At 51.3% G+C, this 25,506-nt stretch overlaps 1 protein-coding gene across 1 annotated transcript in view; it reads left to right on the forward strand.

The window, feature by feature from the left end:
* Window positions 1–4,586: 4,586 nt before the first annotated feature.
* The window catches only part of LOC128270905 (cyclic nucleotide-gated cation channel subunit A), a 30,636-nt gene continuing 9,716 nt past the window's right edge, over window positions 4,587–25,506 (forward strand). The window contains exons 1-4 of the mRNA XM_053008330.1: window positions 4,587–4,684; window positions 4,762–5,194; window positions 19,888–20,133; window positions 24,415–24,577. Of these exons, the coding sequence (XP_052864290.1) occupies window positions 4,587–4,684; window positions 4,762–5,194; window positions 19,888–20,133; window positions 24,415–24,577 (940 nt within the window). The remainder of the gene's footprint in view (window positions 4,685–4,761; window positions 5,195–19,887; window positions 20,134–24,414; window positions 24,578–25,506) is intronic.

The raw sequence follows: 25,506 nt of genomic DNA on the forward strand, positions 1-25,506 counted from the left end.
CGGAAGCAGCAAACTCGGTCTGCTGCTCGGCCGAACGAACGAAACGACACACAGCACCGGGATCAACCCGTTTTCCCCGTTCAGCCTGATTTGCTCAATGACCCGTACTGCCGCGCGCGTTTGGGAATGGTGCATGGCAAACCGTGCTGAACTCCGCACCCGCCACCCGTATAATCCCTTCCCCCGATTTCCGGCGCACCATCATTGGCATCATCCGGCAAACATCCGGCCGGAAATGAGTTGATCGGCAACCGCTAGGTCTAGCAAACGAGGTTTGAGACCGATCATTACGTTGGCCGGACGAACCGAGTTCGATTTCAGTCCCCCCAGTCGTATCGAGGAATGTTAGTTATGTGACGTTTAATATGGCTCCACGGCATTCGCGGCAAAGATCGTTGAAAGCAGGTGGTCAGATAGTGGAAAATCAAGGCTCGGTAAACTATAAGGAAAAGCAGAAAACATCCATCACACTGTGCGTCACTATTCCCATCTGGTTAGCATTCGTCCCCTCTTCGGTGTGCTTTTATGCGCAGGATGGTTTTTTGCCGGTTTTGAAAAAACCTTATCTTGAACTGATCTGTACACCAAAAATCGCCCACAGTCCGATAAGGCTGTTGTTTGTGGCAAACGATAAACTGAGCACCGCGACGCCACATCGTAACAAACATTATCGACCACAACCGGCCACCAGCACACGCCTTTAAATGGTCGATTTGTAACGCCAAAAAACATCTTTTGTGTCCCCAAACACAGCATCGACGAAAAAAACCAGGTCGGCCACCCAAAGAAGTCCTGTGTTGACTCATCTTATTACACAGTTTTCCGACTGGACAGTTCGCGTTGATCGCGTCTCGAGAGGAATGCGAACACAAAACACGACACAAACAGAGGGCCGGTGTGTTGAGGTCACCACCAAACAGGCCCAAGGGGGGGTGGGCGACCTCCGCCAGTATGTCAATAGCTGCGGTACGTAGACCAAAAACACGGCCGAAAGCAAACAGAAAATTTGTTACTCCAGCGACTTGCCGAAGGACCAAGCAGCTGGGGCGCCTTCCGGAGTGAAGCATAGAACAAACATACGAAGCAAGCGTCTGTTTTTGTTTGCGGACGCTGCTCCCGTCTCGGAGGTCGGGCCCGATCAGACGCACACACACACAGGTCGCTTCCGGTCAGCGGCGGCCGGCGAACGAAATAGACCCAATCGACCCAAGAGAAGATTTTCTTACGACAACGACGCACATTAGCGCGACCGAAATCAATTCCACCGGGACCGGACATTTCGTGACCGTGGTCCGTGACAGAAACAATGGGCCAACATTATGATGGCCACCGTCGCCGATCATAGCCATCATAAAGAAAGAGGAAGTCGAAACGCTAGGGCCCAGCCGGGCGAGTGGTCTCTTTCTTCGGTGGTTGCTTCGTCCTGTCACGGTTTGGCAATCGGCCCGATCCCGGATCGCCGAATAAGCGGTGGCGGCCAAAGGCGATTAATTATGTTTCATAAAAATCATAAAAAAGGAGCAGATCAGTAACAAAAGTTCCGTGGACACCGAAAACGACCGGCGTCATCTTCGGGAATTGGGAGCAGTTCCGGATTCGGACGGACAGGAAAAAACACATATTTCACAATTGAATTCGCTCAACGGGAGGTCGATGATGGATGGTTTAGTTTAGAAGGATCAGGCGAACTTGCTTATGCTTTTCCCAGTTCCAGCAATGGCCTTTTCAATCCCGAACTGTGTAATGAAGTGAATCGGAAGTAAGCTAATAAATCATCGTTTTTTTATTACACAAAAAATATTAATCAACACAATAGTTTGGAATTTCGGAACTGGTAAAAGGGATGGATTGGACAGCAAACTATTTGAACAAAGTCTAATCATACCGAAATTAACCCATCGTGGAACACATCAATCCGCATCCAGCAGCACACAACACACTCGTGCACCGAACTATTGTAGTGAGGATTGGTTACCGAATCCGGACCGCAAACAACGGTGGCCCGAAGCAACAGGTCGCTGGCACCCCTTTTCGGCCCCGGGTGGAAAATTCAATTTCCTCGCAATTAGGTTAATGCGTCCCAGTCGGGCGTAACCAAACGTGGCCGGAGGTGGCTTGCAGCCCCCAGTCCCAGCTACCCATTGCACTGCACGGCCCACTTACGGCACCAGCCAGCCAGCCAGGGGTTTAACGATCGACAAACTGAAAACTTTGTCCATTTGTTACACGCCGTTTTTTTGCTGCCATTATCCTCGCCACCCGAACCGGGCAACGTGCAACTAGACAGCGTGACAGCGAACGAAGGAAAAAAAACGGACTGGGCAGGTGGGAACAAAACTTTCCAATGAATGGATCATCGATTAAGCACAGGATGACAGAGCGCCGATCCGTGCTGCCTTCCCCCCTGGTTCGGCTTCAGTTTCTGGCGCGCACTCGGGTGAAAGCGGGTGAAAATTGGTTGCTGGTGCTGGCAGTTTGAATAATTGCCTGCCCGTTGGTGGCTTCCTTCCTGCAGTAAAAGTTTTGCGTCACAAAGTATTAAAATGGCAGGAAGTGGTGCGACCGATGGCGGATGCACCGAAGGAGGACACCGATGGCGATACCTTTCTTCTCCTTTGTGATGAAAGACGCCGATGAGCTACGGGTAACGGAGCTACGGTTGTTCGGCAAGCTAATATTGTAGCTGGTTCCGTTCCGATCGTCTTCCCCGTAGCTATCAATTCGCTGACTTCAATCGAACTTACAAGAAAGAGCGATCAAGTTGTTTGATGTGCACGGACAATCTCAATCCCGTTTGCTGCTGGTGACAAGATCCTGTAATAAAATGTGATGCCTTCCACGTTTCACTGCAACTCTTGTAGGTTCCACCGTTGCTCTGGCACAAACATAAACTTATGCTCACATTAACTTGCACCGGATTCACTGGTTTTCCAAAATTCCAAAAAGCCCCGAATCAACATTTCAACATCAACAGTCAACATTTCAGCGCACAACCCGTCAATCCGCAATTTCAACTGCAACCGCCCCTTTTACGGGTTACCATCCCAGTGACTCCTGGTCCCACAATTCAACTTTTGTGGCGCAAAAAATGAAGTTACCCAACTCAGTCAAACCCAGCCCGATCGGGGGCCGGTCATCGTAAAACGTCTCCGTACTTTCGACACGCAACGCAACGAAAACATCCCGATCCCGGGATGGTTCGGGGATGGACGGCCAACAATGAAGACCGGGTTATCCTGGGCCCTGCTTTATGCGTTCTGGACGAAAACAAAAGACGCACAAACATTCGCGCGCAACCGAGCGCAACGAACCCTTTTTCTTTTCGACCCGTAACGCGGGCGGGTTTATCACAACTCAAGACGGAAAGGAAACGCCACACACACACACACACACACAGAAGGGCGGTGGGAGTGATCTTTTCCGCCCGTTGTTCCGTACTTTACGGCGAGTTGAAGATAGTTTTTTTTGTCGTCCATTTCCACATTCGCTCCATCGGTGAAGAAAGCGAGGCGACAGTGAAACAGTGGTTTACGACCGATCTTACTGACTCGCCCCGGTGTCGGAGAAGAGGAAACGCTTGGCAGTTTATCCTCCGAGGTTCACCGAGGTTCGGGATTTTACTTCCTTGTGAACCTAACTTTTCGGAATTTTTTTTAGCTAAAATAAATTACTGCAGCCGTTTTGTGTTAACACTGGATAATTTTCCTCTTTAAGGTCTGGTAAAACCTCCGATCAAACACTTGTGTGCTCATCAGCTCAACAGATTTCTTTCAACCTTTTTCGTCCAGCATGTTGACTGACGGCTTTCTGAGTCTTACTGCCAGTGTCCTCCGAACCTTCTTTCTACGTTAAGGGCGTTAACCGAGGCGCTGATTGGGATAAATCATCGTTACGTGCTATCGCCACCATCAATAAATGAACCGTCGACGAACTGACGTTCGAACTGGATCCCTAATCTTTTTGCCCGAATCTAATAATCCGTCCCTTTGCTGGTGGGGAAAATATTTTTACCAAACACAGCGACACCCGTGTCAACAGACATTTGGCCCCCTGGCTGTGGCTGAGGTGTTGCAATTATCGGCCTATCAGCGCCTCCGCGAGAATCCTTCACACCATTTCTTTTTTCTCACGATCTTTACGGCTGATCAATAACTCACCGTATATCGATTTTTCTTCGTCGTTACAGCCACCAAGCGCTCGCCCGAGGGCTGGAAAACTCGTCGCCAAATTGACACGCTCACTGGGACGGCACGCGCTGCAAATTAGTCACAAATTGGAGCGCCCGCATCCGCAGCTACACCGTCGCTGCTCCAGAACCTTGACCTAGTGTCGAGCCCGCCCAAGAGATGCTGGTACTTGACGGTGGCCCAAAGCGGTGCCATTAAATGGGCACCCGCTAAGGGCCTCAACATCCGGGTGGTAGATTGCGCACCGTGAATTGGAAGCCTCCAGGGAGCTCGCTTCAGTCAGTGTCTGACAGCCCAGCGCCAGTGTCGCGCGGATCCAAAGGGTCCAAACGGTCTGAATCGCCTCGGAAGAAGCGTTCTTTTGCACCCCCGGCCCGAAACCCGATGAAATGAGCCGCTATGTGGACCTACATGATGGCAGCGGCCCGAGGTGACCGGGCAATGTCATCGATATCGTCACGTCATCAGAGCAATCGGAATGAGTTTGATTCGCCAAGGTAAGTGCACCCGAGGCGTCGTCGGGCGACCGACCGACCGGAGAGAGTAACGCCTAAACCCAACTCCCCTTCGACAGCATCTACCACTTCAACCGAGTGCAACGACCACTGTACAACACGACGCACCGCGCACCCCAGCTTTCCAATGGCCCCGTCAGCATCAGCACGACCCCGTTCGGGAGCAACACGATCTACCAGAGCTACATGCCGCAGACCGCCTCGCTGGACAGCTTCAACAGTGTGGCCACGAATCCGCCCAGCTTCTCGACCACCGGCGGCACCCCTCCACCACCGGGCGGGGCCCTTGGCCGGAGCGGCGTGCCGACCGGAAGCGGCAGCAGTACGACCGGGGGCGACGCAGCAGCGCCGCCCAGGGTGGCGTCCCACGCGACCACCACGCTACCGTTCACGACGCGCAACCGGCTCGAGGTAGCCACCGACCGTCCGGCCACCCCGAAGAACAACCATCTGAGCCAAGCTGTGATAGAGAGCGAGCGGAGCGACTTTCAGGTGAGTGCCGTATTCATTGCCACTGGCCACACTCTCGTTGTGTAACGTCGGCCCGGTGGCCCAAAGCCCTGACGCTACACGAATTTCGCACAAACGGTCGGCACGGATCGTCACGATCGGCGTGTGGTGGCCGATTAATTAGCAGTCGATTGAGCACCGCACCACGCATGGTCACCGCCGAAGGACTAACCCGAGGGCCGGTCGCGCATCAGCACGAATCAGTGGATTCGCCGATCGTTGCCGATGCACCGCACGGACCGGACTCGAACTCCGTGCGCTCTCGTCCGAAGCGATCCCGACCTTCGCCAACGTGGCATGGCGTGGGCACGTGCGGTCACTCGCCGGGGTCGATCGCGATGCCAGGCTCTGATTAGGTAATTTGCTTACCCATCCGTTCGTTTGTTCGAGTGAGGCCACCGAAAACGATGTGGCGTTCAGTTCGCGGTTAGGGACGTGTTTCGGGTTGGCAAATGGGAGGCCGCTTTCTTCCTGGCCGTGAGCTATGGGCTGGCTGGCGTGGGGTGTTAAATTGCAAAATGTCATTTGCAGCCACAACACGGTCCCGACCCACGAGCGGCCGAGCACCACCAAACCGGCTTTCGGACGAGTTGCAGTTGCAGTTGCATTTCGGTTTGCTTCTCACTGTCTGTATCCCTCACTCTAATTAACGCTCTGTCCGACAGGTAATTTCAAATAATCACAAATGCTGCAAACGAATGAGTGACGCAGCGACACTCCTCCTATCGGGGCCATGAAGCACGATTTAGATAATTTAATTTTAATTGGAATTTCATAATGATGACTGACTCCATAAATTAGCAATTTTTTTTTCTGGGTATGTTTTCAAGCGACTGAACTGACCCCCGGCTTTTCCTAATAACCATTTAAATCGATTTTGTAATAGAATATTCTGTTTCGCGCACCGAATTCAACAAAATGTTTATCGAAGCCTGTAAAATAAAATACTCATTAGGCCAGCGCTTCAACATAATTCCCAACCGTTCTCGAACGCGTGGCCAAACATCGACACACACTCGAGCCACGAACCGTCAGCATAGTTGGTGAAGTTAACATCGAATTGCATGTTGAGCCAGCACGAGCATCCAAATCCCGATAAAGCGTGGTGCTGGACCTTAATGGCCATGCATTTTGTCTACGTAAAGCCCTTAAGTACCTATTCGTTGCCTTTACCGTTTGGTCTCTCTCTCTGTCTCTTTCCCAATCCCTTTTAGTCGATGCCTTTAATGGACAGTGGCCAAACAAAATGCCAACAAAAGTGGTTTGAATGATTCACCTGCACTTATCAGTTGCAGTCGTTTATGATAACCATCAACGGCCATTGCACCATCCATGTCGAAATCGGGCAAAAACAAGAGGCACTGGGTCCTATTGATTGGCGCTGAAATTGAAGCATTTTTACGCATTAAACGGAAATAGTTGCTTTTATCATTTTTTGAAAGATAAAACAGATTAAATGTGGCGAAAGTCACAAAAACGGGTCGTAACGGGTTGCCTTTCGGCTCACCGATCTTCTGACCCCGTTCACGACTCTCCGATGTTTAATGTTTCCCACTCGCTTCGCCAGATGACGTTACGGAGCTTTTTGTCGAATTCTTCGAAGCGGGACGAAAAACGAACCGAATGATGGCTTACGGGCATAAAATTTCCAGTTTCAGTTTTGTGACTCGTATGCGATCTATTAAATTCGATTAAAACGTACGCAGCGTGATAAATAATATAAGGATGTTTTATTTTCACCACATTCAATGATTCAGAAACCGAACGCCCGAGTCAGTTGGTCACGACGGGGCCGTTCGGCAGGGCGGGCGACATCCGACTGGATCACGAGCAAATTTGCTCTTCACTTTTGCAACCCCCGAAAATCCACAGCGCAAATAACAATGGCAGTGGCCGAAAGGGACCAAGAGGGACTTCCGTAACTCGAGGGTCCAAGGCAGGGCGGCCACGCTATGGGTGATGGAAGCAAGATGACAGCTGCCATCAACATTGACGAACTCGTTAGTGTCCATCAGTGGCAATCAGTCGGCAACCCGTAAGGATCGCTTTCAGTAGGAAAGCACGCTGTTTGCTCTGCGTTTTTGTGTCGGAATTCGTCGAGCGAAAAAGAGAACACTCCGAAGCGCAACGATGAAACTTTAACCTCACCAAAGGCTTACCATTTCACTCGTGTCCACTGGTTCTTCGTCGGTAAACCTGATTAAATTCGGTTCATCAGTTGGAGGTCTGGGTTACGTTAGCCCTTATTTTTGGTGGCTAACGGCTTCTTTTTTCTGTGCACCCTGTTCAAGGAGAACACTGACGCAAGTTCAAACAACCCAAAATGGAAGATAATTTCGGGATGAAACATCAACAGCTGCCAGTGAGCTGTTGTGATTCATTATTCATTTCAATTTCGCGATGATAAAACTTACAAAAAGTTGTTTCAAGGACACGGTCAATGAACACGAACATCCGGTCAATGCTATCCTGCCCTTGAGAGGCTTTATTAGATAAATCTAAAAACTATTTCTTTTGGTACTACGTTTATGTACCGCATTGAATGGCTTCGCTTCCTGTAAGTAAGGCGAGCAAAGGCGACGCGAAACGAATGGTTCGAACTGATTGTTAACTACACAAACAATGTGTTCAGTAGATGCTAATCAGCCTGATCGTCGTTGGAGTGCCCTTACGCCTTCTCGTGGGTCCTCCGCTTTCACGCGCACATGCGTCATCACACCTAGGCGGCCTTCCGAAGTACGAGCTGCTCCTCGCTCCTCTGGGAACATGGTGTGATTGGAAATGTTGCGGAAACTGTTACACGGTGTTTCTGTGCCGGTGCCGAAGGCGATTGATTTCCTTGCCCACCCCGACCGCAGTGCCCGTGCCGTCGTTTTCACGGGCCACCAGCGAAAGGGAGCCGAGCCACCAGCATTGTCGTACGGCGCCGACAAGGACAACGGTTTCAATTTATGCTCCATTGACAGTTTCATTCATCATATTGTTGTGGTTTCGCTAAGCCGCTCGGCGAGCAATGCTGGCCATATTGCGAAGCATCCGGGCCATGTTCTACGAATTTGTAACTGTGTCACCATCGAACCAAAGGAACGACTCCAAGGTGCCCGCGGTACCGCGGGGCTTCGGCGACGGATTTGGGGAACGGAACGACAAGCGTCCGGGCATCATGAACGCTATATTAGCTGTCATGTGTTGACGAGCCCGTGACATTCATTTGATGAACATTTTGTGAATCAGAATCTAAATGAGCAGAGGCGCACTGGCCACAGTTATGATTCCTGACCAATGTAAACGTTTAATTAATGTTTAATGTAATTGTTTAACCATTTACGGGCGTGTCTTGTTGCTAGGCATTGTTTGACCCAGCCAATTGGAGCATAAAATTGACCACAAAATCACCTCAGCAGCGCTCCGAGTGCCATTATTCTCCACTGCGGTACAACATGTGGGCCATCTGTCCTCGACTATTAACGGTGAATTATTTCATTGCTTTGAAATGAGCCTTTTGTCTAGGTGCCATCAGCCATCAGCAGCCCGGTTGCAGTGCTCTTAGCAAGTGCGCCTCCTAATCGTCTTTATCTAGCTTCGCACATACTCCGACGTCAGGGCACATCCGGGTCTTGTTGGCATGTTCACTTAGCCCGTTCCGTGCCGTGCCATCGTAATTACCATCATATTCAGATGCCGGGCACCGGGCTTTTGGGCCTTACAAAGGCAGCTTAATTGTGAACTCATAACTTGCGTACACCTAGACATTACAACACCTTGCGCGTTCTTCGAGTCGAGTCGGGTCGTAGCCCATCTTTCGGAAAGGATCCACCATCCCCACCCTTCAATAACGTGTTCATCTTTCGGCAAATGCATTCGTTAGGATGCTGCTGTGCAAGTCGATCTGTGCCGTCGCTTGGTAATGAACCAAATACTCTCTTTCTCACTGGATCTTGTGGTGAAGTTAAATAATATATAGTTCAGCCATGTCCCATGTCAGGAAAGTTTCCTAGCACAGCCTCCGGGCCAAAGCCACGACTTCGAACGTAACGCGCGCAGGTCGTAAAGTGAAATTTCAATGGAGCTCATTTACGATCGACAACATTTTCGTAGGATTAACGCACGGCCGACGACGGTTCCTGTGAAAACGGGTCTGAAATGTTTCCGCACGTCCGTGTAGCGCACGAACGAACGCCATCAGGCGTGACATCAAATTGTGCGTCAAAATCGGGTAAGAAGATTCTCTGGTACTCTCGTGACTCGAGACACCTTAGGAGAATTTTTAACCAATCTATTCACAATTGTTATAAATAATGTTCTCTAGCAGCACATTCTATAAATGCTTTGCTTAAAAGCTTCATCATCAAGAGAGGAAAGCCCCCGAAAAGATCCAAGAACGCCTGAAGTTATGCAATAGTTTCAACAGTTGATCCCCTGTTATTTTGAATCAATTTTCTGCTAAAAACATTTGGTGTTTCGGAAGTTCCTGAAAGCAAATCCAACCCGCGCACAGCCGTTTGGAGCTGGGAATGCGAGCGATTCAGCGGCCGTCAGAGCGTGAAATGTTGTAGGTTTCTAGATAAATGCCATTCAATTAGCGGCGAATCAATCTTTCCTTCAAAGTTTCTACCTTCCAGTCGTCATTGATTCGCCAGTATATCGTATCCGTTTGGCAGCGCGCGATAGATATCCGATTTGCCGCCATCTCTCGAGGTACGGCGGCTAGGTGTCGATTCCATCCCCGTCCATCCGATAATAACATAATTTCACCCACGTCAACCCACCTCGGCAAGGATCCGTCTGCAAATCAGCAGAAAGAACCCCGCTCGTTCGCTCCGAAGCGACCGAGGCACTCGATATGGAAGCCAATGAATGTTCAGCTCCGAAAGTTGTGGCCAACCGGAAGTCTGAGCTTTCTCTCTCTCGTTCGCTGCCACTTCACTACTAATCTCGGCCGAGCCGTACGATCGGTCCGCAACCACCGCTATCGCCGGCGAGCAGACTTTTCATTTTCCCTGGCAGCTTCCTGGCCCGTGCACATACACACATACCTACACACACACGCACACTTAGCAGCCAGCGAAGGAGAGTGTAGCTGATCCTTTCTGATGAAGATTAATGTTCCGCTGTTTGCGACTCGGCTTTGGTGGCACCCCCCAAAGACCCCGTTCCAGTGGGGACACGCGCAGGGACACGACGGGGAGGGACAGTGAACTTTTGCCACCCTCGCACCCACCCACGGGGGGTGGCCACACTCCGGCTGGCGGGCGGGGTGGGTAGGTTGGAAATTATTTCGAGCATCGAGTGCGAGACTTTCGGGCGTCTGAACGTCGCCGTACTCCGGGTCGCCGTGGCTTGTGCTTGGGCCGTGGCCCAAAGCCAAGCCTAGATATAATTCGTCCGCAAACAAGCACCGGGCGGGCGTAGGGAGTGGGCTTTCGTCGCTCGCCGCGAATCGATGAAATCAGTTCGTGCGTTCCGTGCCGAATATTGGTAGGGAAATATTGGTCCAGTCCCGGTTCCAATTATTTGCCCACTCGCTCACCTCTCTCTCTCACTTTCTCTCCCTCTCTCACTCGCGTCATCATTCTATCCGTGTCTCTTCTCATTTGTGTCACCCGGCGGGAAATTTGCGCAAACAAATCGGTTCCAATATGTCGTCCGGCGTTAATTGTGTTCGAGTGGACACGGAGCAAATAGTACCGAAATCGACGGCGATGGTATCGGTGTCGGGCAAAAAAGCTGTGGCCACCACCACCACCGCCCCCACCAGGATGAGCGGATTCACCGGCGGTCCGGAAGGGAAGGACAATTGTTTGCGGTTTGCTCGTCACCGGCGGTTTGTGCCGGCGACTTGCGGTGAATAAACTGCGCGCTTGGAACCGGAAACGCGCTGGTCATCGATTTTTTGGGCGCCAAAACGGCGCCTCGGGAGCGGCGACGATCGTGGCTTGGGGGCGTCCGCTCCACGGGTGGGTGGTTGGCGTTGAGTTGAAAGCCCTAGCCATCGCTGCCACCGGACGGGTGATGAATTGGATCTCGGTCCCGAACGGTCGTCGGGCGCTTCCGTGGCTTTGGTTTACTGCTTTTAATTGAACGTTTTTAACGGGTTTTTTCGCTCGGGTTTTCCATTTGATCGAATTCGAGTGGCGTGCCAGTTTTCATTTGGTAGCTTATTTTGAGTCGACTCTCGACGTTACAACAATTTTCCGCGATGATAAACAAGTGATTAGAAATCTGAACGGAAAAAGCTCTGATATTTGTTTCAAAAACAGAAATGGAGCACCAGGAAGCTTCACGCTAAAAGTGCCATCGATGCGGACTCGAAATCCGGTGAGCAAATAAAGATTTACTTACGCCTCTGCCGCGGTGCGGTGCTCCTGTATCAACTCTAAAATCAATCTCTCGAACTACGGCGGCCGGAATGGTCAACAATTTGCCGAGTGGTTTTCAATTTTTCCCGAATACTCTCCCTTGCACTTATCTCCGGCGGAAAAGCTCTTTGGAAAACAACTTTTTTGCTCCCCTTTTCGCTGTAGTGGCCGATTGGAGAGCTCTCGTCCTTTTGCTGGTGCTATCGGGCCACTTTGGTCGGCCAGTTTGGCATGCTCTCGATCGAGACGCGATGCATGAGTTTTTGTGAGACAACTAAATTCTTTATGTTACGAAGGGTCAAAAAGAAACACATATCACGCGATGCCACCGCCTTCCACGGGCCGATTGGCCGAATGTTTCGAGTGGCCCCCGAAAAACGATCGAGCGGATACAGGCAGAAAAAGAGGGCCTCGAAGAAAACCGGGAACCGCTGGAACCGAACGAAAGTAGAAACTATGGTCCATCTAGGATTGGCCCGCTCCCAGACGAACGGATTGGCCGGGCCAACCGACTGACCGGGAACCGACTGGCTCGCCATAATCGTAAATCATTTCAAATTTAACCAGCTTCGAACAGCGCCAGCGCCACTCGGTGCGCCGCTCATCTCGCTGCACTTAAAAGAGATGTTTTGTTCCGGCATGCCACCGGATTTTGCCACTCCTGCGGATGACCCCTTTTTACCCGGTCCATGGGCGTGTAAAAAGTTTCCCGCAGGACGCCACATTTTACAGTGAATTTACGAATCATGCCTTCGTGCTCGAGGGCGAAAATGTGACAGTAAGGATCCTGAAATCTGCCGCCCAGAACCGATGCCGGAAGTGCTCGGACCGACCGCCTTTCGGACTGTACGCGTGACGGTGGCAGATGAGATGTCAAGTCATCATCAGCGGAATCGGAAGCGGGCGGTGGCTAAAGTATGATCGTTACGGGTCCGAGTCGAGTCGGGTTATGGCAGTCATTGCAGTCACTTCCAGCTGCGCTCTGTCGGGCAATTCATTTCCACCGAAAGGGACGTTCCGCAGTCGTGTCATGATCCCAGCGCCCGGGATTTTATTGTTTCCCCCGATTCGTGCAAATAACATAAACAGCCAACGTGCAACATTTCTAACCTCTGCAGACACCTCTTTTTAGGGGTTATTTCATGCGTCCATTTTTAAAAGCATTCCAACAACTCGCTCTCAAATTAAAAACCGAAAGCCCGTAATCTGGCGTAACCTGGGACCAAAGTTACTCGCATTCATCGCACAGTTCCCACAGTGTTATGATTCTGGCGCAAAATGGGGAAAACTATCCCGGAGCGGTGTTCGAAAAGTTTTCTGATTCAATTAGAAGTTTTGCCTCACCATGGCTCGGGCTAGCTTGTGGCCGGAGTGTGGCGCCCTAGGCGCTCACATATGCTTATGACACGGGCCACGGTTATTGAAATGACAGGCCCTTCGAAACTCCGCGATGCAAATGCGCCCACGGTAATCGAGCGAACGACCATTCTAAGGAAAGGTGGCGTCGACTTTCCATTCGCCGAGTTTCCGCTACGAAGATTCGGGCGACGGACCTAAGGGAAGTGTTCACCGCAATTTGAGCTCCGTGACCTCATGAAACTTTAATGTTAGCTGCGCGTCGATTTAAATTCCTAACCCCCTGTTGGGTTATTACAACAAAAGATGAATGGTACTAAACTCTGATTCCCGTCAAATTAGTTCCTGAAAGTTATGGGATGGTATGCGGGCTTAGTTGCACTCCGTTGCGACTTTAAAACTGCGCAAGCTGCCCCTAGCCAATGGGAGGGACACATTTTTTATCGCCCACCCGACAGGGATTGGTGTCATTTTTCAATTTCAACCATCTCATCCGGCGCGTAAGTCTTCCTTTGTTTTTCCACTCACCCACCGGGTTTTTTTTTTGCTCCATTTTGTGTGTCCCGCGTTTTCCACCGGATACGTGGCAAGATGGTACCATGGTGGTGGCTATAGTGGCTTAAATCAAAAATGAGGAAACGCGAGAGAATGGCCACAAAAAAAAACGGAGAAGGCATCAAAAAGGACCGTGCAGAGGCACTGTTTGTGCCGCGAAGCCACATGATCAGCCGACGGCTGCCGACAGTCAACCACCGGGGCCACCGAGGTTCGCCCTCGACCACCGAAGGACACATCCGGACGGACGGAGCGCACGCAAACATGGGATGGAGGCAAAACTGTTCGCGCCACACTCACTCACTCCGTGCTCCGGGATGCTCCGTGCTCCCATTCTTGGGCGGGCCCCTGATGCGGACCGTTGTTGTTTTTGTGTCCTTCCGACAATTTCTCGCCTTCACGCGCGCACACACACACCGAAGGGGGGCCGTGCAAAGTCAAGGGCTTTATTTGCATTTCCAAAGCCCAGGCCGGGCTCTCGGGAAGCGCGCATTATTTCCATAATAATCGATGAGCACATTTTTCAGCTTCACGCGTAATAGGAATTTTCCGGACGAGGGCTCCGCTTTCGTGGAGGCCATTTTTCTGCTTTTCTTCTGCCGTCGGCATCGAGCGCTTGATCCTTGACGGCGGCCAACAGTCGAGCGGACCCGAGCTGGGGTTGTTGCTTTCGTTTTCGAGAAACTCCAGCATCGAGGGATCGAAATGTTTGTCTTACATGTTTCGCACTTTTTTTCCTGGAGTTTGGTATCATTCGCCTGGTGTGGAAATGTATCTAACTTTGTTTCATTCGCCAGAAAAGACAGTCGCATTTTCAATGAATTTCTGATGTTTTTATTACACTGAGCTCAGAATGGTTGCTCTTAAAAAGATGATCACATTTAAAAGCTAAATCCTTATTAAAGTGAATGAGCTGAATGACATTGGAATGGACGAAAAGGGGTAATCTTTCGTGGTGTGATTGAAAGCGAAACATGGAAGCTCATTAATTCCGAACCAAACCGTCGCCAAGCTGCGGCCCCCGGGAGGGGATGTATAACAAAGCACGATAAGCCGTAACAGTCGTGCGCAAATTATGCACACTTCGTGGCAAATAAAACGGCAAACGGTTTGCATTAACTTGGCAAAGGCCACCGGCGCCGCGTCACGTGTGCAGCGATCAGCATAAATTCAAGAGCTATCGATCGCCTGGCGCTGACCACCTCCGTGGCCGGTGGGCCACCTGTTGTGGCAGCGCGTGTATGCTCGTTATGCTCCGATCGGGTTGTCGCATCGGAAGCGTGCCGTGCCCGCCGTGCAACAATTTGTAATTTATTTTTACGACCTTTCTAGCATTGAAACCAGTCACCACGCTGGGCCCGTCGTCGGTCGGACGGGCCATGCTCTATGGGCGCAAATAACGGCAAACAGCGAGCAAACACACCGAGCTGGTTCCTTCTCTCACTCACTCTCGCACTCTTGACGGCGCAGTGGCCTAGTGTGACCCTCGATTTTGCATGACACTAACAGGTTGTTGTCGTTGATGGTTGATGAATTTATAGTTGATTGCCAATCAGCTACCAGCGCCTCGTTTCTGCTTTTTTCATTTTTCGCGCCTGTCCAGTGACGCCTGTCCGAAGGTCAAGTCCTCGCGCTGGGTCCTCGCGCCGGCCGAAGGTAAATATTGACCGCGCGCCGCGGGAAAACCCTTTTGCGAGGAGTGGCCGATCCGCTTTGCACTGGCGCGAAGCGGCCAGTTCAAGGCTTGGCACTGGTTTCGTTGAACTTCCTTTCCGCGACTCGCCCCGAAGACGCTTCCCCGAAGACGAGAACCGTGTTCCGCGCCCCGGAGGACCAGTAATTAACTTCCTGTTCATCGCTTAACAATTGGTTTTTCCCCCGAGCCCGAGCCGAGCGCCGCCCAACACCTCCCCCCAAAACGATCGTTTGGCCTAATGACCCGACCTCGACCCACAGCGACTGGGTGGGGGGGGGGTCGCTGGGGTTACAAATAAAATGGTCATTTTCCCCCTTGCACCACGAAACCGGCGGTCCTCGATCTGCGGCCGACCGTGCCGTGAGCACAAGGGTTAACGTTCGGTTCGGCTGGGTTTGGGTGTTGATTCAATGGCCGCAGGGAATGCAGAAGGACAACACTGAGGGACCACGGGGCGCGGGGGGGTCAGTGTGCGTTAGACACCCACACCCTGGCCAGTGCCGCCGTTGAAGCCGTTTGTGGCTTAATTACTCCCCGCTCGGTAGCTTTGTTTGTGCGCTGCGCTGTGCGAGGAGTGTCCCGGTGTTCGTGTCTCAGGGACTGCACGATCCGGTGGGACCACCACTACCACCCCCGGTGGGGATGATTGGTAATGGTTGGCGACGTTTCAATGTCGTTCAAAATTGTTCCAACCCTTATTCCTGGTGGAATGTTTCAATGTGGCCGCCATCGGCTCAGCTGATGCCGAGTTATGTGTTGTTCTGAAATTAGGATTAGAAAATTGGGGAAAAACAGAACATAAGCAAATGATTCCTAAATAAATAAATTCTGTTACTAAATAAAGTAAACGAATGAAATTGTAAGCTAAATAAGGGAAATCATCATTAAACAGTGATAAATATTATAAAACAAACGCAACGAGAAGACTGTTTATGATTAAAAAAGGTCAAATGAAACATGTTCAACACAGAAAGCCCACATACGAAGAGATAATAAATTAAAGACCCATCAATGGAGCGTGTGATAAAAATATATGCAAAATGCGACATATTTTCACACCTGCCGTGTAGAACTCGCATCGAACGCCAATGCCAAAGATGCCGATTCGTCGTAAGACAAATTAACTCCCATCACTCCGATGGCTCCATTGCGCTTATGCAAATTGCGCAATTTGTTGGCCCAACATGCTTTTCTATCAAAACACAACATTAAGGGCCCTGCGGCCAGTATCTTCATCGCAACACTCGATACCGGGGTATCGGGGTCCGACTAGGACTAGCTCACCCTCACCGAAATGTACGCGCTCGATCGAAACGGTGTTCCCAGAAGACCCAGGTCCCACTTCCTTCCGCCGCGGGTGTCGACCCGGGTCGTCACAATTTATTGGATAATTACCGCCGCCACCGCTGCCGCCGCCGCTCCGTTCGTTGCCAGTTGCCTGCTTTCTTGGCCACGGCCAGTGGCTGCCGGCTGGTAAACAACCCCCTGGGCGCGCGCGCATCCGTTTCTGGCGTTCGTTCGGCCGGCCGAAGTGTGCGTCGTGCTCGGCGGACGTCACCCACCGCCGTGGCTTGGCTTCTCGCGTGGCTTCCGAAAGTCACGCGCGCCATTTTTGTTTGAATTATTCGTTCGAAGATGGCACGGCTGGAGGACCTGTGTGTCTTCCTGTGGGAGGGGCGGCCGGATCGAATTGGAAGGCCCCCGCCCATCGATTCGCGTGCTAGAAGTGGTGCTCTGAATGCGGAACACACTCAAGAAAGCTTGGCCATGATAGAAGCTTTCAGACGAGTAAACAAAGCTGACTCGAACCTGAAGTCCACCTGATTCTTAATTCAGGAATCTAAGAACCAGGCTGGGCTTTTGTCAAGTAAATTGTAAATTGTTACGCGCGAGTCGCGCCGTTGTGTTCCACATTTAACCTCCCGAGCACCGGTGGCCTCTCCGTTTTTATTATCAATTTGTATTTACATCTTCGACTATCAACCGAAGTGACACTGAAACGAAGTGCGGGTGGGTGGGTCGGCGGGTGGTTATGGGGGTAGTGGCCAAGGGGCTTCCGATTATGAAGCATCGGGGATCGGAGCAACACCAACACGACTGCGAATAGTAGCAGCACCTGCCTGCCTAGGCAGCTTACCTCGCCGGCTTATCGTTGGCCCACCGTCGCCTGCCGACGATCGTGAACCGACCACATCAAGGGCATACCGGCCCTCGCCCCCCCTCGGTGCGGTCACTTCCTCTTGACGGCACGCCGAGCGATGTGCCTTGAAGGCAGGCAGTAAGGCAGGGCGCTCTGCCGCGGCTGAAGACGCACCGCGGATGTGAGTGGTCGGTGGTCGTCGCTGAGAAATGCCGCTCCCCCACCAATTAAGCTGACAAAATTATGGTATGCAAAGTGAGCCGTTGGGCCGTGTTAAAATTAAACAAATTTATGCTAATACCGTGTTCCGATGGATGGATGTTCCGCCCGTGCACGCTCAATGAAAGCTGTTGCTGGACAAAAAACAAAACTGCATCCGATCTGCGCGTTACGGAAGATCCCGTCTGTTCTGTCCATAGTAAATGGCCACCGGTAACCGGTAACCCGAGGTTTGCCACCAGGTTCCCACCATCAGCCCGATCAATAACTGCGAGCTTCAGACTCGGGCTCGGTCCCTTAATGCTTTTAGTGCTTCGGTTTGTATCGGTTGTGTAACTTTTTGTTGTTGTTTCTGTTCGCCAATTTTTGGCCTCCGTCGCTCGAAGAAAGTTTGACCGGGTCGGGAAGTTGCGACTTCCGGAGAAACTTTCTCGCCGATGGAGTTCAACCCGGGTTTCAATTAGCGCACAACTTTTCGCGCCATTCTCGAGAACCATTCTTCAGCTGCTGCTTCTGCTGGTGGCCGAGAAGCTGGTGAGAGACCCGACCACTCCATAATGGAATATGGTGGGTTAATGAAATGTTTATCACACTAAAATCACTTACGCCCGGTTGGATAATGGTGTCCCGTCCCGAAAGGGGGACACTTCAAAGTGAAGAAGTAAAATTACAAAAAAAAAATTGGAAAGGAGGTCCTACCTCGGGTACCGCGCAATCGGCTTCCGAACGCTACCTGTTCCGAACGAATCCGAGGAATCCGTTGGACGATCTTAACTAATGACACTAATGAGGCGCGAGCAACTGCTTCGCTGCCTTTTTTTTCGATCGACTCACTTCGGTAGTCTCGCCAGACGACTCATTCGCAAGCGTCTGGTCTGTCTACTCCGATGGTCCAATGGAACGGCAAGGTAATCAAACGTTATTGAGCGTACCTAATCAAGTGATTGCGATGGCCATTAATTCATTGGAGTATCCACACCTCCGCAGAGTGCTAGGATAGTAAAAGTGTCCGTCCAAAACATGCTAAATATGCTGCTAACTAATATTAAAGCAAACAGTTTTCCTGTTTGAACCCGTTGGCTGTATCAATCACCGACGAGCGCCATTACTCATCGTGAAGATACTGATTCCGGCGCTAATGGAATCATCAATCAAACGTGTGCATTCCTGCAGCATAGTTTGAGTAGCACCGTGACGTGGCTCGTGCATTCCTCTCGCGCCATGCATGCATAAATTCATAAGCTTCGTGTCGGGTCGACCCGACACGGGACCCGCCTATTACTGAGACGAACACTGGCCGATTGCGTTAGCAAGTGAAGCAAGGTGAAGTAATCACCCCCATCGGCATCGTGTTTTAGTTGCCGTCAGGCGACAAACCGAGGTCTTCGCTACCTACGCTCCGATTGAACTTGGTCTCTGGTGCTGGTGACGGATACCGTCGTGGTGTGGTTTTTGAAGTTCAAGACCATTTATTCCGAACACGTCCACATCGATCGCCGCGTGGAGGTCACGAGGCGGGCGAGGCGGCCGAGCCAGGCCGCAAGTGGGACGTGCTGCGTCGGAAGAAATTTATGACAAACCTCAAGCCGAACTTCGGGCCGGTGTCAGTGCCGGCGGTACCCTTTCTGGGGGAGGTATTGACAGGCACCGACAGGTGCTCCGGCCCACCATCTTCGACATGGAATTAAATTATCGATTAATTTTAAACTCAATAACTGGGTTACCCATGGTCCGGCCAGTGGCTTCGATTGGTGTTTCAATATGTTGATCCCTACGGCACTGACCGGAACGGCACTCAATCGAACTTATAACAAAGTTGCTTTGCTATAAGATTAAAGAAAAAACTGAGTCCAATTAAATAAAATTGTTTCCTTTCGGAAAACTTTGCCACGACATTGTCTCAAAACTCCGTAACGGTCAAGAACGGTTTCCACGGGAATTAGTAATCCCCACAGTTGCCCATCGATTAATAATTGATCCACCATCGCTCCACCAAAGTTTCCGTCGCCGGATTTCCCATCCGAAGGCTCCATATTTTATTCACACCGCAACCGGTGGAAAGCAACGAAACAACACACTTTATGATTCAATTGGCCACCGGAAGTGGTGCGGCCACATTGCGGCCATTGTTTGACGATAAATTTTCCACCAACAACCCTGCCCACCGCCTGCGCTCGTTCCTCGGTCGCCGATTAAAAGCCGAACCAACGGCCGCGCCCGGGGTCGGCCCCGGGGGTTACAATTTACTTCGTCACCATTTTCCGTTGACCGGAAGCGCACACTTTCGGTCCCTTTGTTTTCGCTCGCTTCGGATTTTCACTCATTTACTACCGTGTTCTTCCATTCCCAGGAACCGACCGCCGGACGCCGAGGAAAGCTGTCGTCCTTGCGCCGTTCGCTGAACGCGCTCCGCTGTAGGATATCGAAACGGGGCCGCTCGAAGCCGCCCGACCAGTTCCTGGACAAGTTCTCCGCCGCGTCCGCCACCTCCGACACCCGCTTGCATCAGGCCGGCTGCGTCGCCCCGCAGGCCGTCCCGTCCGACGGTGTCTGCAGCCGCCTGTCGGTCGATCCGTCCCTTCCGTCGCACTATCGGGTAAGTAGCTGGGCCCCGTCCCTCTCTTTCTCTTGCTCTCGCCGTGTCTTCGTATCCTTCCGGAGGTCGTATCCTTGCCGACGGGCCGTCGGCTCCGTTGTCCTCAGCGGGTGCACCGGGAAACCCAGTAGGACATGCTGTGGCGCGTTCTTCGCAAATGAGCAGCAGCATCTGGTTGCAGCTTGATTGCGAGCAATTTGAATTTGAAATCGTGGTAATTGGTTTGCCATTCTGCCATTCGGTTGAACTAATTTCGATTAATTGAAGCGGACGGTGGCGCTTTCTCTATCGCCCCTTTGTCGCCCCTTGGTGGGTTTAATATTTTCCGCCCCATTACCACGACGTTCTACGGTTCCAGCCGGTCGGTTAAAGTGTCCATCTTGGCAGAAAGATCGTGAGCATGAATTATGTGTGCGCTCACGCGCTGATAGGAACCGATGTGACAGCGCAATCAGCATTTCTCCGCCGTCCGAAGGCTATCCAATCAAAAACCACGAACCACAGACAGCCGGCTTCCGGTACGTTACATGGCTCCGCACGTCGAGATTTCAAATTCATGCGTCCGCTATGTCAGAGGCCGGGCAATGTAAAACTTTCGGTGGAACACCAAAACCACAAAAAGGCCGGTTATCCGTTTCGTCCTGCTCGGTTAATCCTTTATGAATTTGGGACGCAGATCGCAGCAGATAAAAACAGCGTTCCCCGGTTTTGCCCGTTTGACCCAAACTGGCCATCGAACGTTACGCGTTGCAGTAGTGGTGCGACTCACACATTGTCAGTCACTGTCGATATTAGTAATGTGGAGCCGAGGCGAAAGTATGGCCGCCCGCCAGGTGACGCTATGCGCCGGTGCACGTGTGCTCCATCGTTATATGGCTGCGAGCGGGTTTTAATCGGGAAAACGACAAAACAAACCCAACCCAACCTAACCCCGGAACGTATCACGGCGCGCGCGTGGGCAAAGGACCCTTGGGTGAGCCGCGAGCTTCCGACTTCCGAACCCGTACGGGTTGGTACGGCTCGGTAGCAATCGAATCGATTGACGGCTTTGTCGTATCCATTTCATGCTCGCCTGACTGATGACCCGTTGGTGAGCCGAGACATGTTTTTCAAGGTTCAGAAATCGCGCAATTTCGATCCTTTCGCAAGGAATCTTGACCAGATTTTGAAAAAAAACGTTAAGGACAGCAACAAACCAAGATCGAGATCGCCCAAATGACTAGGGTGCCAAGATCACGGACGGAAGGAACCCAAGGATAGGTACGATAAGGACGAAGATTCATGACGATAACGATATGTGTGTGTGTGTTTGTGTTCTTCTTCTTATTTGGCTCTACAACCGCTGCGCGGTCTTGGCCTGCACCAGAGACAATGTTAATCTCTGGTGCTCTCTCTAACATTTCATTTTTACGGGCGGGATTGTTAGCCCCGCGCCAACCCCCCTGTCACGCCGGTATCGGAAATCGAAACCATGGCCGGTTGAGTGACAACCGATCCCGGGATTCGAAACCCAGGCCAGCTGCGTGACAGCGAAGAGCACTACCGACTGCTCTATCAGCGGGGGTTAAGGGGGTGGGGGTGTGTTTGTGTTACACTATAAATTTTTAATTATGAAGTAATATGTCATCATGTTTCTTGGGATTACATTTTGATTATACTTGTATTTGTAGTCGCTAGGGACGCGGTAGGAATGGACACGCCACAGGGACACGCTTGGAATGAATAGGATTCAATTATATACAAATACGAGCTGCTTCCGGCGTGCCTCATCTCATTCTAAATTTTCCGATGATTTGCGCGATGATCCGGGTCCCATCTGCAGAATTTGGTGAACACGTTCGTGGTCAAATGTGGTGAAGAACCTAGAAAGGCTAGAAAGGATCTAAAGGGTACATGGTGGGATTTGGAAGGAACGATTTATTATGAGTTGCTTCCATGTGTTCGAACACTACATTAAGATCTCTACTGTCAAGAACTGACCCGTTTGATGTTAGCGATTGACCAGAAACGGCCAGAATCAAATGAAGATCGTAGATTGAGATCAAAAGAAGATTGTAAAAATAGCTTGCTAGAGTATTTCGCCAATAACGACCAAGACTTCAACAAGATAGTCATTATGAAGCTAGCCTTTAAAAAGGCAACACATTTTTCGTAATCACTATCACACAGCTTCCATTGTTCGTCGTCGGGTGTTCGACTTTGAGGAATCGCGTCGTGTGTGACATCGTGCTCGATGCTCCTTGAGTTTTTCTTTCATCCATTGACGTAAAATAAGTAAATGTTTGTGATAAATTGAAACGTTGTCGGAAGGAACTAAAAGAAACAAACCGACTCAGAACGGTGCAAATATCGTCTGAAAATTAAACAAAAACTCAAGAAAAACGTTTCCATTTGAGCTTGCAATGTTGCTCACAACCTGAAGCAATCTTACCGAAGCGGTAAAATTTGTTAAACCTAGTACATTGGGCCATGCCAGCCAGTTGAAAGCGATGATTTACCGACATTGAAAACACTTTCCCAACGAACAGCAACAAACTCTGCCAGCAAATTAAATAGAAGCTGCTGAATGGCACACTTACTCGGAGCTGCCCTAATGACGACGATGATGATGATGATGATGATGAGACTTCGCAACGGTTTGTTTTATAATGTTCCGCCGGGGGCCGGGTAGTCAAAACACGGAACGCTCAAACCAGAGCTTCAGGAGTCAGACCTTCGAGCGTGTTCGTTCAATTGCTCAGCCTATGGCGACGGGCCACATGGCGCTGTGATGCCCGCAACACCCAGCAACGACCGGTATCAAGTTCCACGCCGCGTAAGGAGTCCGCTAAAGCAAACACCCGCGGCCTAGAGGTCCTACCGGCCGCCCTGCGCCGGAGAGTCCCGGTGGGCAAATAATGAGCGAATTAAGAGCTGGTCGGGCTTAGCCCGTGCGTTCGTTCGTTGCCTCGCCTTCAGCGTTTCGGTATCGGCCCGTGCTGTGGTCTCGCTCGTTTAATGTGTTGATCCTGCGCTTCCGAGCACCATGCACCGTGAAGCACATCCGTTGTGTGTGTGGTGCCACAAGGCGGAAGTCACGGCAACTCAATGAGCAGTTGCCCACTCGCTCCGGGAAACTCCGGGGCAAAGGAGCACGACGGGCCCATCCGCGTAATAAGATCGAAGACACGTGTGATGGGCGCCAACTTTTGGCGTCCTTCATCGCTCGCTGGCTGGCTGGGTTGCAAGCCCTGAAAGCTCGCGTGGAGTTCCTCGACCCAGGCGCAAATAAGGATTAATGGTAATGCCACCGGTTCGAGCAGCTACGGTGATTCGGGTTTCGCCATATTGATTATTAATATAGCACGGCGTAGCAAGGGCGTCGTTTCAGCGAACGTCCTTCAAGCCCGCGTGCCGAGCGCAGTGACTGATTGGATACGCTGCGGCAGCCATGATTTGACGATAAAACGTCAATATTGACGCTCGTCGAGGGTTTCGTAGTTGAAGCGCTGCTTTTTCGAAAAACCAATAACAAAAACTTTCAACAATGCGGTTTTGTTGACCCCGACACAAATGGAGGCACGACTTTCGAATGCATCCGAAAATTAAGTTTCCATTTAGTTCCAACCTGCGTCGAAAAGGCAACCACCGAGCGGCTTCATTTACATGACGATCCAGTTAAAGGCTGGGAACTTTTCCTACCAGTTTTATGCTCCCGCTGCAAGCGGTTTCGGCCTCGGCATCCGGTTCGGACCGGTTCTCTAACCACTTCACTTCCGACCGGCATCATCTGCGCTGGAACAACGACTACGGCATCGCTCAATCGCAATCGGATGGTCGTTTTAATTACCGCATGTCGTTGCTGCCCGTGCCATCCTGTTCGTGCTGGCCGCCCGTCGGGCCATCGGAATTGGTTCGATGAGCAAACAAGTCGTCTACATCGGCACCTACAGTAGTAACGGGGAAGAGCTGATGCATCCCGCTGGTATCTCAAACTCCGACGCTGGACTCGCTATCATAGCTCAGCGTTTCGGACATTCCGCTCCGTGACACACACGTGTGTGTGTGTGAAGGGTGTCCGATAAGACTGCTGGCGAACCCGGCAGGAACCCTGGGCTCGCAAGACTCGCCGACCCAATTATCTTCTTTCACCGGCCGGCTGGTGGGACGGAAATTTGTAACTGCATTTGATTAACCCTCTATTTTCGCTCTCTCTCTGTCCGTCTTTTTTTGCCATCTCCTTCTGTCGGAATGCTAGAACCCGAACTAACACTTACGCCTTTTTTGCACCCTTTTTTCCAGTGGCTGTCCGTCGTTTCGTTGGCTGTACTGTACAATATCGTATTTGTGATAGGGCGAGCGGTCTTCTGGGAGCTGAACAAGCAAGCCACGGTGCTCTGGTGGGTCCTGGACTATCTGTGTGACTTCATCTACTTGGCCGACACGCTGGTGCACTGTCACGAGGGTAAGTGACGACGCGATGTGTGGTAATTGAAAACTCAAACAGGAAAAAAACGCGAGTGCAATTCGCAAGTCCGGAAAGGACATTGCCTAGCGCTAACGAAGCCGTGTTGCCAATTTACCACTGAATTCTGTTTCATTTTTTAGCGGTCAAACGTATCTTAATGGCCACCGTCTAACTACGGAACGGCAGCTACCGTAGGGCAGGTTCATCGACTAAATCATTCCCAGAGTCCCTATCGGTTCACTGAGATCCTCCATAAACTTCTCCGACTGCGGAGCCGAGCCGAAAACCGAAACCACCGCAAAACGGAGCCATAACTCACAAATTATCCGTAATCTCGGTGCAATCTCTTGCTTTAATTACCCCCACAACCGTTATTGGGGGCGATCCTGCGACACGACCCGGCGATACACATACACGGCGCGGACCGCACGTGCCCCGTGGTCAAGGTCCTTCGCTGGCACGTTGGTTTGGCAGCATTGCGTTACCGGAAACGCATTTGTGGCTTGGCCTGTGTATCCTTGGCCGGTCTTCCGGATTCCGAAAGCCGGCCAAAAGAAGAAGTGCTTGGCTTTGAAAATTACACCCGAAACTTCTCCAATTGCGTTTCCGATAGCCGAATCGCCACGTCCGGCTGACTTCCGGCTGCTGTCCGGCCGCCGCCGGGACGATCGATCGCACGACTGGTTGGAACCGATCCCAAATAGCAGGAAAATTGGGACCTTACGAACTGGGGCCCCTCTTGGGGCCGGGATCTCTTGGCACGCGTTCCTGGAGCTGGATTCTGGTTTGTAGAAGAATTCTGGCCGTCACGCCACGCCGGAGAGCGAGAGAGAGACAGCACCCGGAATGTGGTGCCTCCTGCCAGAAAATAGATTAATCGATTGCTGGGCAGATAATTTATTTCCTGCCCGAGCCGGCCTCTCCTC

This window comes from Anopheles cruzii, chromosome 3 (genome assembly GCF_943734635.1).
Source record: "Anopheles cruzii chromosome 3, idAnoCruzAS_RS32_06, whole genome shotgun sequence".
Classification (NCBI taxonomy): domain Eukaryota; kingdom Metazoa; phylum Arthropoda; class Insecta; order Diptera; family Culicidae; genus Anopheles; species Anopheles cruzii.